Source organism: Battus philenor, unplaced genomic scaffold, assembly GCF_028537555.1.
Source record: "Battus philenor isolate CCGP_79_NKW_IND1 unplaced genomic scaffold, ilBatPhil1.0.hap1 SCAF_13, whole genome shotgun sequence".
Taxonomy (NCBI): Eukaryota; Metazoa; Arthropoda; class Insecta; order Lepidoptera; family Papilionidae; genus Battus; species Battus philenor.
In genome coordinates this window covers 6,362,959-6,379,238 of record NW_027181675.1, presented here as the reverse complement: position 1 = coordinate 6,379,238, position 16,280 = coordinate 6,362,959, and the positions used below count along the sequence as shown (strand labels likewise).

At 32.8% G+C, this 16,280-nt stretch overlaps 1 protein-coding gene across 2 annotated transcripts in view; it reads right to left on the bottom strand.

Moving 5' to 3' along the window:
• LOC137933368 (putative phospholipase B-like lamina ancestor) overlaps positions 1–16,280 on the bottom strand; it is a 36,315-nt gene that overhangs the window by 912 nt on the left and 19,123 nt on the right. For both annotated transcript variants that reach the window (XM_068777300.1, XM_068777301.1), the window contains exons 3-10: positions 7,983–8,331; positions 7,086–7,235; positions 6,393–6,645; positions 4,071–4,351; positions 2,833–3,067; positions 1,400–1,605; positions 813–972; positions 8–326 (exon numbers count right to left, since the gene is read on the bottom strand). In XM_068777300.1, the coding sequence (XP_068633401.1) occupies positions 8–326; positions 813–972; positions 1,400–1,605; positions 2,833–3,067; positions 4,071–4,351; positions 6,393–6,645; positions 7,086–7,235; positions 7,983–8,101 (1,723 nt within the window). In that variant the 5' untranslated portion in view covers positions 8,102–8,331. The remainder of the gene's footprint in view (positions 1–7; positions 327–812; positions 973–1,399; positions 1,606–2,832; positions 3,068–4,070; positions 4,352–6,392; positions 6,646–7,085; positions 7,236–7,982; positions 8,332–16,280) is intronic.

The window sequence follows — 16,280 nt, the reverse complement described above, 5'->3', positions numbered from 1 at the left end:
AACATACCACTAACGACTTTCGTGTCAATAACACCATATGCTTCTTGATGTTGCATTAATATATCTCCTCTAACGCCTGGCGGTGACCAACTATCGGCTTCATTCAATATGCAGTTCAAGTCGTCCGAACAGTCTGGAACCTTCGATTCATTTCCTTTGTACAATGCAGTGACATTGTTCATTCGCATCATCTGGATAATGCTCTCTAGTGACGTAGCGTTTTTATATCCTCGTTTAAATGTTATTGCACGCGGCGATTCGGATTCCGAAAATAATTTGCCGTAAACTGCTTCCATTTTCGTAACTTGTGTTATTTCTGCGACATCCTGTAATAAAATAAATATTAATTATTCTGAATGCCTTTTCATTCTCAAAAATTATGGACAGAAAAAAATTACTGAAAATTCTGTCGGCTAAAAAGAAAACTTCTAGCAAACCATCGAGCTCTGAGATCGATCCTACTTGCCATGGAGTTAGTTTATTAGCATTTAGATTCTAGGAGGCTTAGTAATAAATAAATGTCTGTACTAAAATATGTATGTACAATTATAATAATTAAAGTATCTTAAAAGACTAACAAAAATGCTTACTTTAATTGCTCTTTTTTATAAAAGAAAAGAGTTAGGATTAAAGGAGAAGGATTAAATTAAACATTTCTTGGTTGTCTCGAAAAGAAAAGTGACTATTAGAGTGTATACAAGCGGACCTGTTCAGCATGGATTCACGTTTACGTTATGAGGTCTACATGATGTTCTTTCATAGGCCTGTTGTATTAAGTAGAGCCAGTTTGTAGAAATGTACAAGGCTGTGACCTTGAAAAAGGGCAATCCGTAGGTGGCCCAGTATCGCGACTCGAGGACCGCAACAGTGAGGTCGGCCGATTGCGTACGTCCAGGCACTTGTTCCAGTAGCAACACCGCGCCCTTTCCGCGCCCTCCGCCCGACCGATGAATGATTGTGTGCTTTACGTCTCTACAAAAATTAACATTTTTTATACATTAATATGACATACCGGCTAAACGATGGAATAAATTACTTTACTGTGATATTTAACATACAAGCACATGCTTTGTATTAAGGAATAAAATGTTTATAATTTTTTAAAATCTTTTTTTTGAAGTATATTATATTCATTCGTCACAATTTCAGCTTTAAGACATACTCTGCTGGACATACACCTCCTACAAAGATTTCCAAAGAGACCACTTGGAAGCGGTCTGCATTTCCGACTTTGACAAAGTCGGAAGACGCTGAATTTGTCTGTTCTATTTATGGTTGAAGCTACGCTGCCTTTGACTATCACCACTTCAGATACCATAGCTGAGAAGCCATAGCTTTAGCTTTAATTAAATGTAATGTATATACCTTATGTATATATACCTTGATTCATGACACTTACTTATTAATTGTGATCTCCGTGATCACTTCTTTCTTATCGCTCTTGGGAACCTTTTCCTGTGAATGAAGGCGTTGGAATTGCGAGAAGTCGACGACAAGCCATTGTTTGGAGGCTGTGCCTGAGTTACTGGCCGCTATTGTGCGACCCCATGTGCTCACGTTAGAGGCTAGTTTGTTTGCAGCGGACACGCGAGGACCTACTGGTATCTGTAACGACATTAAAACGTTATGATAGCGCAATACAATCGAAGTAAAACTTGATGTAGTGTAAGAAGTTACACCATACAGGTGGTAATATTAGTAGAAACCATATCGGTAGATAGCATCGCGGTAGCTACAGCCCATTTTACCATTTACACATTTTCTTTACTGGTTGGCAATAACAGCTTGTAGTGTTGGCGTAACAACGCCGCATGTAATATTATATGTTATCTACATTTATAAGAAATCTATGAGATTTTCACTTATGTACTCATTTCGATATCCCCGGAATTATAAGACTTTTTTCAGTAAGGGGTCCCCGCGACTGGGGACCTCTCCTTCCACCCCTATTTGTGTGGGAACAGGGATTTTATTTTCCTTTTATTATTTTTTTTACATTTTACATTTTATTACCACACTCTCCTTCCATGCATCATATTATCTATCTTTCCGTTTTTTTACTCTACAATTCTGTCTATCTTTCCGTTCTATTCTTTCCCGATCATCCATCCCCATCACTGCAGTTTAGTTTTTTTGATTATTTTATCACAGACTTTTGTTTATGAATTCTCTAATAGGTATATTTATCACAGTTTTAATACATCACAGTTAAATTTACTTTTTAATTTATTCCTTATATAATTTTTTATTTCTTTACATTTTATTTACATTATTTGTATGCCTGTTTACACCTTATTCTATTTATTGCATTTTTGCCGCAACCCTGCAGAATCTGAGAAAGGACTCACTCACTACTTTTTCAGCCAAAATGGAGGCGACAATGGCCTCTTCTATACTTTTTCCTATCCTTTTATTCGGCATTCGGTCTCAAAATTATATAATTATAAGGCTTAGAGACTTACATATATATTCCATTTGAGTAGATGTCAGGTAAGCTAGGTTTTTATGAAATATCACCCGCAAGGAGAGTAGACGGATGTTCACTAAGTTCGCGAAACGAGTCGAGGACTGCTAGTACTTATACAATAGATAACTATAATATATATACTGGCCACTATGGTTAACGATACTTTTTAGTGCAGATTTAATTATTGTTCTTTTGAATTTACATTCGAACGCCGATTTTAATTCGGACGTTTATGGTAAGTCAGTCGCTGCCATTGTTGTAGGGTAAATTACAAATTGTTCCTATGGCATACATTAGGTTACAACAGGCATTTAATTTCTTTGTCAAAGAAGAAAAAGAAATAAAAGAACCTCATCAAAGCTTACCTGTTCCGTGATGTTGACACTTTTCCACAGTTTTTTGTTGTAATTCTTTAAGGTAGTTCCCGTCACAGCCATCCTGTGGTTTTTTCCCTTTATAACGTAGAATTCATCTTGGCTGGTGATGGAGCCCGGATATCCTGAGAACTCAACCGACAGCCCTGGTGCAAGAGAGCTATCTTTGGATGTCTTGTGGTAATTTAGTTTGTACTTCTTCAAGATTCTAGTCATTGATGAATAGCTGCAATAAAAAACGCTTTGGTTAAGTTTTATTACATATTTAAACTTATGCTCGTGCATCCATTCCTTTTAGGAAGATATAACCTTTTCAGCGAATATTGTTACTTAATTATTGACAAATTAAGTTGAGAATGCAGATCGATTGATATTTTTATTACATTATATAATGTTTGTATTTGTAACATATTGTAATGTTTGTGATTCTTGAATTGAGACATCGATTAACGTATATTAAATGTATATTATGCTTAATTTATTCAGAAATTAACTTTTATTTTGTTTGTCTGGAAACCAAAGTGGCCAAATTTGAACATAGTAGTTATTGTTTACCGGTACTACGTGTGTGTCACAAATTAACTACAATTTCTATTTTCAAGCAGATCGAAGCTACTGATATCACCACGAAGGATTATTTCGAAAGCATATATATGCATTCATGAGCTGTTTTATTGCTATATAATAAAGTTAGCACATATTACTTGTTACCAACGTATGTATCGTGTCTTGACATAATATCGAACGTCGACAAACATCGCCAAGGTGACTTTTTGTCGATGGACATAGGTAACCTTTCCGAAAACATTTCTAGTTTAAGATTATTATTACTAAAATAGTTACCATTTCAAATATTGATACTAATGACATTCGTTGGAGTGAAAAAGAAAAAGTTATTGTTTAATTATAAAATAACCTCAAAATGTCTATAATATCGCGGTACGAAATCGTGTTACAAGAATTACATATAAGTTATAGATAACAAGGCATTAGTCTTTTTTTTAAATGAACGTGCTTCGTATAAATTATCGACTTAATATCGCAAAGATTAGAAGTCTGTTGTAATTTCACAATTTATAGGTTAATTGCTTACTGAAACTATTTATGTTGATTATGGGGTTTTATAAATAACCCTTTTATTATTAACTTAAATAATTATTACAGTAGAAAAGACCTCAACCGTTTCAATACGTCATTGATTTTTGTGCAATAAAGAGAGAAAATGGTACCTTCCAGCTGTGTTATGGGCAACGTATATCTTCTTTTCGAATGTTCCGTTATCCAAAGTCTCGTTGACGATCCTTAGGAAGGCACTGGACATTCCAGGCAAGTCGGCCACAGAAGAATTGTCAATTGTCACATTCAATTTCTTCTGCAACTCTACCACGTCAGCGACGGAATTCAACCAGTACAAATCAGATATGTCTGTATCGTATTTGTTGGTGTTACGCTCAGTACCGTGTTTCCAGCCGGTGTACATGCCGCTGATTTGTGTGTAGTACAAATATACCTACAATGACAAAAGACAATCCAATAAACAATAAGCTTACGTATATTATATATTATATCTATCTATCTATTTATACTAAGAGACTAAGAGATTTCACCTATGTATCTGCTGATTTATCATAATATCAAGAAAATATCTTTAACTATAAGGCTTACACATATGAATTTTGGTAGGAATATTCCTTTTGCCATATGGCTTACCTGTAAGATGGCGATCTTTAAGCAAGAAAAGCGGCCTTGTCACTTAGGTCATGATTAATGACGATATCTGACAAAACCACCTAATTTTTTTAGTTTTCGCCTATTTGAGGTAGAAAAGGTAAAAGGCGCTTAGCCTAAACTTCATTTTAAAATTTAACTACCGATTTTAGGAGGTCAGAAGACGTCGCGTACATTTTCACTGGATTGAGGTGCAGCCGAGTTCTTACCTACATTAGGCAGACAATCAATGACTGAATGACAGCAGATGGCACCGAAAGGGAGACCTTGGCTGGGAATGTCACTCGATATATCCTTAGCATTCCGATTCAAAGACGTTAAAGAGAGCCGTACCTCGACTTGATCAGTCTTGTCGGGCTAAACGGTAACGACAGATTTTCATCATCGGCATCAATTTAGTAATAGGACGTCCACTGCTAGGCATGGTCCTCTCCAATTTATTTCCAAAAGCACCTATTGGAAGCGGTCTTTATCGAGCGTCTTCCGATGAGCTTAATAATGTCGGCCATTCATTCTACGTGGACGTGGACGTTCTATACTGCCGCTGCCGCTTTAAGGTTCTAACCTTGAGGCAGCAGCCATTCATTCTGCGTACTGTGTGGTCTGCCCAATGCCATTTCAACTTGCCAATAGCCCAGCGGATGTCGGATACATTCATTCGTTTACGGATCTCTTAATACCTGATGCGATCTCTTGGAGAAATCTCCAACATATCTCTTGCCTTTCTTTCTCCATCTCTGTTGAGGGGTCTATGCTCGTTATGGGACGCGAGCGACTGTGAGGTTGCCGTTAAGATCCGAAGTAAGTGCCTACATTTCCGTGTCATAAGTCATTACTATTTCTATGATTTTATTTGTGTGAACTACGAAATATATTATTGCTATAAAGCTGATGTACTATCACTAATTAAGTATTCTTTTATTTATAATATTTTTAGTCATTGGTTTAGTAAATACTAAATTTCCAAGTTTGTTATAAAGTTGGGTGTCTAGTCCAAAATGCCGATTAAAATTTAAAACAAATATGTTAAAAACATTCATTGACAATAAGATTTATAACGAAATTAACATTAATATTTTTGTTCAAATTACGAATTTGTAAACATTATTGACATAACACGATATATAGAAGAACTCTTTATCTATAAATTATTTATAACAGTTTAATATTTCAAATCACAAGATAATAATTATAATATTATTATTATAGTTGTTTTTATTTTATGATGGTCCATATTTTCTGTATATATATGCAATTTATAAAATATGAATTTACTAAACAATTAAAACTGCTGTTTGTATCATTTATATTTGCAAATAGACGTGTTCATGTATAGATACCAAAGATACATATCAACAAAGTGGCTTCCGCTTCCTATGACTTGAACATATTTATTTACCTTTAATAGATGTCTACTGATGCTAAAAATTAAAAATGCTTGTAGCCACATGTTGTTTTTCCGGTTGCAAACATGAATAGTGCATGATTGTTATCTAAAAAAAGTTAATCATTAATCTGAAACATGTCAGTTGCAGAAGAAAAGAGGGCCATTTTATCTATTTATCACTCAATAAGATGAGTTATGCATTTTCTGGTATTAATTCTATCCGATGAATACCATATAGGTTAAAGGGAAGTACTTTTTGTTTCACCATGAATTCCTTTGCAGTATTATATAGATTTTTTGTATTATTTTATTTACACTAGTGGCATTTCAAGTGCGCATCGCTAACCATCTGGTCGTTTTTCTTGTATCGATACTTTCTAATATTAAAAAAGTCTTGTCCGCGAGTATAACAAAAAAATAAAATATGTTGTCTTACGTGGTGCCAGAAGGGGTCATTCGCTTCCCGCTCGGCGGCATAGCTCTTCCAGATGTTAACAGACTTGTCCAACTCGTCTCGCACCCGGTCACATTGCTTCTTCGTCGACCGGTTCTCGCATTTTGCTCGGATTGTATTGTCTAGATGTGTATGGATGAGGTACGAAGTTAGCGCACCCTCCACTATGCCTGCTGCGTACGCTTGAATGTCATCACCGTACGAGCCGTCTGTCTCTATTTCTAGAAGTGACCAGCTGAAAATTTGAGATACGGTTAAAGTAGAAGTTTATTCAACATCCACAGTCGATAGAAGTCCACTGCAAGACATAGGCGTCCCCCAAAGTACGACTAGTAGACCGCTCTTGCGCTGCCCGCATCCAGCTATTTCTCTTGCGATTTCCTTGACGATATCATCGATCCATCTAATCCACCGAATATTTTTGTCTCATAAGAATACTAATTCACTTATATCTGTCTTATATTTAACACTAGCTGTCCCCCGTCCGTTCCGATTAGCCCTCACTGCCTTTTGTAGCTGTAAATTATATAATAAAATCTACTTTTGGCAAAAAAACTGTCAGTCATACCATAATAGAAAAGCTCTAAAAGCTTCTCGTCGTTTCCGGAAGAAACCTAAATAAATAGAAGTTTATCATATTGTCATTGATATAAATAAAATAATATTTACGCTTACCCCGTTGTTTCGATGTCCATTCTAAAGTATGCGCGAGCAACTCCTTTCGGTAAATCCGCCAAATCGTTACTTTGGCCCCAATATTCAATCCGATATCCAGTCTTTTGTGAATAAAATACTGTCGCCGCGTAGTTTCCGTCTTCATGAATTCTACCAGAGCAAAATTTAACAATTTAATTAGGTGTTTATTTGAAAATTAGGTATTTATTATTTTATATATAGTATTTATTATTATATTACCTATGAGAAATTATATCTTTTATATGGTACGGAACATCAAGTTATAATCTAATAGCAGCCACTCGAGTCGTGGTTCAAACCTCATGGACACCCGACCCATAGATCGGAACGCTAAAGGTATTTCAGGTGACAACCTGGTCTTCTCTCAGGGAAAATATTATGAATGAACTTCTAAATATCCTTTTTTTATAACCCATACGATCACTAATTAAACATTTTTCAATTAATTGAATACAGAGCTCAAAATTAGCTTCTTTTATTTTTCAGGCTATGCATTAACCATTTAGTCAGAAGTTTAATATAAATTTCGTAAGATGTCTTAAAATAGTCTATTTCAAATTGTGGATTTAAAAATAAAAAATGTTAAAACAAATACCAAGTTTAATTGCGAAATAAATTTAAATATCAAAATAAATAAAACACGTTAATATTTCCATTTAAACACAATTATTCAACATTTTCATCATTTGAGCCTTTGGACCTCTGCGACATGCCGATGTAATAGACAGTGTCAGTTGTTTTCGTTTGTCTCCTCGTTCCTGATTCGGTATTTTAGAGAAATCTCGAGCATAGCCCGCTCTATGCTCAATTGAGTGACTATGAGCTTTCCAGCGAACACCACGGACAGTTGTATTAAAAAGATAAAAAAAAGTTTACCTCTCGATTTGTCCGGCGAAGAGAGCCAATATAGCCAGTATACCAAGGGTTCCCAGTATGTATGAACTTATTTTCGTTTGCAGCCATGAGGCGCCAACTACTTTCAGCATCTTGCTCATTTCGTTTGTTCGAAGTATGTATAAGGAATATTATAAAATAAAAAAGATGTTAAGGAACTTAATAACAATGAAGTGACAGAACGTATAAATTAATTTCTCCAGTGGGGGAGCCAGTGTTTATGGATTCGATGACGATTCTCCGACAGCTCGACTCGGAGACGGCATTGGATGTTCTGCTGCCAAAGTGCACTGTTCACACCTGCTCGAATTCTATGTCTAATCTTTAAACCCTAAAACAAAATAAACGTATTTATTATTCTCTTCACATAAAAATATTTTTGATTAGTTTTTATACATCCAAGTATTGATACACCAATGAACACGTTTGTAATACCACAATATTTATGCGCCATAATTTAAAATCTTACATGAAAATTGTGACAGACACGTGATAAATTCGTATATAGTAAATAGCTTACTGCTGATAATGTTGAAATAATTGATGATTCAAAAGTGCATGTAAATGCCTACTTGAATAAAGAAATTGTGAATTTGAAGCTAGTGGTCTATTACCTTACTAATGGTATTGTTAGATACTGTAACGTAATAATAAAAGACTATTTGTTTTAGACAAAAACAGTTATTGTATTAACTTCATAATAGTTAGAATAAAGGTAATTGAATTAAGTAACAAACTACTGTTCAAAACTATAATTATAAATATTTTATAGCATTATCGAAAAGTAATTAAAAGTAATCTATATTTACGTTCTAAAGTAAATAAAATCTACATAAGTAAAACATAATAATATAATTATTGTTATGAAAAGCAAATTTATAAAAATTTATTTCAATAATACACTTTCTACGAAACTAAGAACGTAAGATATGTAGAAGACGGACCTTATATTTTAATATGTGCGTAAATTTATCAATTTGCCTTAATTTGTTAGTTCCTGATATTTTCAAAACTTTAATCTCTAGAAAAAATTTAAACCTCTTGTCAATTAAGCATACCGCTATTTACTAGCAGAAAAAAATACAACACCTTGTCAGGCAGTTCGAAATGTATCATTTAAAACGATTGGTAAAAGTTTTTATTACCAAATATCCATTCGACAAGGGTTCAACAATGTATGCTTTATTAATAATAAAAAATAGTATTAAAATAATAATATACTTTGGATATTTTTCAAATGTTTGTAATAAAGCAATTATGTTTTCAAAAAAATCGTATCAACGAAGAGAAATTTTCCATTTAGTATCCTAACACAACACTATAAACATTGAAAACGGAACATGTAATTAAAAATCAACATTTACAAAACAGATAGATAAAATTGTTATTCAGAAAAAATTCTTTACTTACGAACGACAAAGTATAAAATTAATATCAGTCTTTCAAAATCACACTTTAACAATATCACTTATTGTAATTGTAAACAATTTAATTAATTGTTTCAATATTCTGACAGTTAATCGAATGCTTTGTGCACGGGTTTCCGATACGACTAACAGGTGAACAGACAGAAGTCAGATCTTGCATCACTATCATTATTTCAATAGAAGATATCCACTTCAATGTTTGAAGTTCGCAATCTTGTATATAAATAAAGTGACAAACTAAAGCACAAATTAATGCTAATAATTATGTAGTGTTTCTTTTATATTTAACAATGATATCGAAAAACATTCACGTAATTTATGACTTACCCCTTTTTTGAAAATATTAAATATATTACTTATAAAACGTGTCAATAAAATATGAAACTAATATTTAAAAATTTTTCTTCGTCTCTTTAATTTTAGAATTATTCAAGTTTCACGTGTTATTTCTTCTTAGTTTTTTATGTAGTATGCACTTTTTTCCTTTAATACGATAATTATAAAAATTTACATAAAATAAATATAATTTTGGAAAGTATTGATCTTAAACCGTAAAGATTTTTCGCTTTATTAAATACGAAAAGAGGTATAATTTCTACAAGTGCATAGAAAATATTGATTCAGATCAATACTAAAGATAAAATAATTAATTTACTCGAATCAAAAATGTTTAGGGAGGATCTGGGTTAAATCACTGATAATGACCAATAAATTATGCAAATTTCTAACGCGTCACACGTGTAGCCACTTCGGATCCTTAAACAGTATGGCGGCTCGCGGCGCTGCCAAACGTTCGAGCCGAGACGGTTTTCGAGCAATATTTCAAACCCGTTTCAGTTTTGATAAAATTGCAGAACTATTTTTCTCTGGCTCCTTGAAATTCAGCCTGAAAATCATCAGCCTGAAAATCAGCGCTGTACGGGTTAAGCTGTAGAACGTAACTGAGTAAGATTTTCCATTGCTCGTACTCTTATAATATTTTTTTTATTCATACACTTCTTATTTAATGCATTACAGGGAACTTATTACCGAAGGTATTTTCTACCCGGTTACTGCCTGATAATATCTCCCTGTATTAAATTTAAGTTAAGCTAATAAAAACATTCCTTTTTCATTTTAAAGTACGCGTACTTATTCTAACGTCAGTCACTAGGGACAAACTTGCATAATTCCCAAAATGTTAAAGTTACGTCATGTCGTTTTTTACTAGTAATAAAAGAAAATATACAAACTACATTGAAAAACTAAGTAAAAAATTTATTAAATATACTAAAGTTAAACAGATGAGCAAAATCTAAAATATGAACAAAAAGTTTTAATTTTTATTGTAGTAATGAATAATATTTTAAAAACATCAGTAATTCCTCGATGTTGGTTGTAACAATATGTGCTAATCTGCCCGTGTGTATGTTATTAGTATATATAAATCTTATTAAAGCATTCAAGAGTTTTCAGTTGATCGAAATTTTGGTTTGTTTACTCATTTGCTCTGTTGATATTATAATGTATTTATCGGACATCGTTAAATTTCATATAAAAAGAGTAACTATTGTGTTTCTGGCCGACTTTTCTAGCAGATCAGCATTTAATTATCATTAATGTTAAAAAATTTAACAACACAAGAGTGCGTTTAAAAATATTTTGATTTTGAATTTATCGCACAGTAGGTTCGCGAACTTAAAAGTGGCAAGTCGCGAACTTTAAAGTAGCTCGCTTACTATTGTTACACGTGGACGATGTAGACAATGGCTATGAATAAGTATAGCTGATATTTACCTATTCCGTTCTTGTTTTCGCTGTGCGCGTGAACAGTAAGAATCATTATGTAACCATTGCAAACTATACAACTTTACTTATAAGCATCAAAATCTTCCGACGTGCTTCTGTTATAAATATTACACAAATCAATCACAATTCATGTTATCCGAGGTGTTGAGTGAATATATTTAACGCTCGCCTGAAATATTGCGCTTAGTATTTATTTACTGACATTTAAAATCCAATAACACTTCACAGATCGTGGGTATGTATATAACGGGGCTTGAAAAACAAAGAAGAAGCGGTTGTTTTTCTTCTCATAGAATATAACCGTGCACATGTAAGATAGCCTTTTATAAATTCACGATGCCTTTCGTGGACAGCTAGGTAATATATACGTTCCTTCGGCATTTATATGAAAATTAGAGATTAACATACTTTGATATGTGTGTGGCTTAATGTCACGGAAGAATACATTCCTTTAATTGATTTTCTCCGGTCGTTTTCTTTCAACTTCTTTCATTGATCACATCAGTTGTTGGCAGTAAAGATCCGAATCCAAGGTAATGTAGATAAAACCTTATATAAATCCTTTAAAGAATTACCGTTTATGTTCATACTCATCACAATATCTTTGTAGCCATAATGTTTAGAGACTTAAATTTGGCAAAAATATTTCGCCTATCAAGTAGAGGACATCTAAGAAAAAAATTACGAAATTCTGCACGCAATTTGAAATTTGAATTATAAAATCCCGAAGCAAGCGCAGCATAAGATTTCTACCAAGTGTGACAGGCGACCATGTTAAATCGTTGGAAGACTGGATGAAGTTCGCTTTCTGCCGTTCTTGTTAGAAATATATGAGGAAGTCTTGGTAATAAGAAGTACCAGCAGACGTCCTATGGCTACAATAATGATGACCATGACTAATTGACCCTTTAAATGATAATAATTATTTATGTAACATAAATTTAAATGTATTAAATAAATACTTTATACCTTAACAGGTATATACAGGCTAGAAAATTTCAGAAAGCAAATTTTACTATAAAATTTTATTAACAAAACACAAAAATGTAAGACAAATTTTAGCAATGTTTTCGTGCACGAATCGGTTTCAATTGCGCACTTAGACCAGGCCTTGGCGCCAAACAGTAATAGGAACGTCATGAATCTAAACTTACTAAACTCTCGATGTTAATGGCAATATCACGGTAAACTTCCCTAACAAACGAGCACCTCATTACGTGAATGCCTTTACGCAGAATCTCCATATCAGTACTGCTTGGAACCTTGGGAAAGTCGCCAAGTGAAGCAACTGTGTTCGGAAACGTGCCTTTACTCTGATTTAATAATATTACTGTATATTAAAATTAGATTTACACACGATCGATTGGATTAGATTAGTTATAAAAACTCGAAGCATATACTGATGTTCCAAAAAGTAAACAATTATTTATAAAATGTTAAATTGGTAGATTCGACCGTTAAATCCATCAGGCGGCCAGGTCAAAAGACAGTTGGTAAACAAACACATGATTTGGTCATGTGCTTGTTTACCAACTGTCTCTCGAAAAATTAAAAAAAATAAGACATTGAAGAATTCTTTTTTTAGAGGGAACGTAAACTAATTAAAACTTACAGAAATACAACGATAATCCTTTAAAGATGACAAGACGATGATTGAACATCTTATGGGTCTAGTGTTATCTGAAATTCGGTAGAGTTGGATTTTCAACTTGAAAAAGACAATGCTGTCCCTCGATGATTAAAATATATTTAGACAACACAAAACCAAGGAAAAATCAATGAAAGAACGAAAAATGGGTAATTTTATAGGTATCCCGTAAGCTCGTTCTTAAAAAGAAATCAATCAAATTCACTTTACCGTATTATTTCTTATTTATTTTTCGAAAAGGAAAATTTTCTTACGAGAATATCAAAATTTAAATAATTACGTTGAAAAAAAAAACATGCACTTCGTTATTAATATGTTCACTAAGTGCAGACGTACCAAAGTGTCTCTGGGTACTTCTGCACTTAGATTATATTATTCATACTTGCAACGTGAATCCTTCGCCTCGATTCTAAGCTTAGCGCCATGGCAACCGACCTATGGTTCATATTACATATTATATCATTTAAAATCTCACTTTACATTACGAACACGAACTATGTTTATAGAAACAATAGCTGATACAACAGATGTGATCATGTACTACTCACCTGAGGTGTCCTGACTTTGCGTTTTGTGATAGTTATCTGATAAGAACGTAATTTTATAAATTTCTACCGAAGAAATTTGATTTTTAAAAATTGTAATTTATAGACCAAACGCCGATCTCGCGCGAAATACGTAGAAACACTGGTGGTTATTGCAGGTTAACGATTTTAGTATTATTTTTATTAATATCCACTAGGTATGAATTTTCAAAAGGACGTCCGCCGTATGCGTAAACATTTCTAAAGTAAATCAATGCTATCTGAAGCCAGAGCACATTTATTTGGTTTTATAAATTTTATGATGATGCTACTGTGCGGTAAAATATATTTTTGAATAGCATGTACCACGATGTTTATGATACAAGCAATTACTGATGATACTAAAGTGAACATGATTGTAAGTGAGCCCTCAAACGACTACGTGTATCCAGAGGTATTAAAAACTTTATTAACTTTTTAAAGAAATGTGATCGATATATATACAAAAGCATTTTAGATTCCTTTTTATTAGTCTATCGATTTCGATACACTTGACCCAAGTTTTTTCAACAATAAATTTAAACAACTCTGGTACATATTGACAATAATAAAAATATGAATCTTGATATAATATATATTGCTCCATATTATGTAACATATTTCATATAAATAATTATAGAACATGTAAACAAAACGATTATGCGATTACAAATTTTACGCACGAAAGCGGAGGTTTTGTGATTTTAAATTGTTCAAATAAGAATTAACATGCCGGCGTTGATAAAGTTGTACCACATTGTGACGCCAAAGAATTATTTGCCAGAGTACTTGGTAGTCAAATATTGCTAAAGAATAAAAACTAATGATACGTAAATTGTTCGAACCTTTGATCTATATGTAGCAAAACTTTGATGAATGGTGCCGGCATCATTTTAACCGTGTTTTAAAAAGACAACATCAGCTACCTTATTCTCTGTACTATTAAAAAAAAAATCGTCTCGAAACTAGAACTAGAAACGAGTATATCTACGACTTATCGTCAAGTGTGTATTTTTCCGATAGTAAGCAGATAGCATAAGTAGCACTTTTTATTTCGTAAATGCCTAATTGTTACAATAACCTACTTAAAATTGAAATGTCAAATATTAAAATCACGTGAATTAATTATTGCAATATATCATTAATTCGCTACAAAATAACTGTCGCTATTACATCATACACATATGTACTATAGCAGAATAATATAGAACACTGACAGCATCATCATGATTGAGTACGATTTACGAGCGACCACGTTTCTTTTAGTTTTATTGCGATATCATTGCATAGGTATTTTTGTAACACCCAGGGAATGGTCTAATGCTGCTGGAGCAGAACGCTATGGGTGGCCCTTATCTCGTAACGTGTTTTGAACAGGATTGATTTGCAATGTTACCTTCCAGAGGAGACCTTTTTACCGCTTTAAAATATTTAAGACACACGGTTGTGTTCATGGGTGGAAATCATCATAACCGTATCTCTCTTGCAAAGGACAGGGAGAATAAAACATTTTAGAAACAGCGAATTTTATACGGAAAGATTGTAAATAGATGTAAAAGCTTTAAGAAGTTAATGTATAACTTCTTTTGCTGTATAGTACATTCTATCCAAAAATCTATAGTCTAAGAAATAATAAATAACGTAACGTGTAAAAAGTTTTCTAAATTTAGATTACAACATATTAAACCATTTACCGAAATTTACACAACTCGTTTTAAAAAGGTATCGGAAGGTAAGCGTAGCAGTGTTTATTTGTCCAATGTTGTTTACTGATTATGTTTTGTGCCAAAAGATTATTTACGATTTTATTTATCTTAATAAATTTATACTTTAATATTTCATAGTATATTCTTTACATAATGCATGTCTATCTTTGTTTACATAATGCATGTTGTGTTTCCTTTGACTTAATTTACAGATTGTTTTGCACTGTTTTTTTTTTTAAATTCACTTGTAATTAATTCTAGTGTAATTTTTTAGGACAACTTAAAAATATAAATAATTATAATTTATTCTATCTATTATATAGATATTTATTCTATCTGAGCTTGCAACGTAGTACTACAAGAAAATTTTGGCATGTCGCATTCAAAAAAAATAATTCTTCAATGTAATCTAATTCAGAGTGATCAGTTTAATTATGATAATTTGAAATAGGTAACAATGACTTTTTAAATCACCTCACCTAAAAACATAAAATCTTTGTATAGGTAAATTGTAATACATAAGCAAAATTGTAAAGAGAATAAAACCGTTTATACTTTTATTTATGCATAGCATTATCCACTTTGGATCATTTGTAGTGATTACTTATGAATAGACCAGTTTTATACAAACTTTATTTAAACAGAACTGTAGAAGCATTCTTCAAAAATACGTGGCTACAGATACAGACTCAGTCGTATTTTTTATGATCATTTTAACAAATAGTAAGTAGCCACAGTAAAAAGTTAGCCAAGCTTTATTACCACTAAAGAATCCTTTACATAGTCATCATCATTATCATCCTTCCAGCCGATAGAAACCTACTGCAAGGTGATAGCCGGTCTTACGCGGTCTGTATCAAGCGGCTTCCCTTTTCTATTGTAATAGAATCTTATTTAATTGATTGCATTATAATTCAGAAGCAAACAGTTGAGCCTATATATTAAGTACATTAATAAAGTACATAATTTTTAGAAAAATGTAAACTTTATAGGTAGCGTTTCGGGTCGCCGCCCATTATTTTATGGTTGAAAAAGTTGACAACTAACGCCAGAAAAAAGGGACTAGAGTCTATGTCGGCACTTGAAATGTCAGATTTAATATCTCACGCTTGTTGCTGTACTTCTAATAAAACAGGCGTAAATCAACA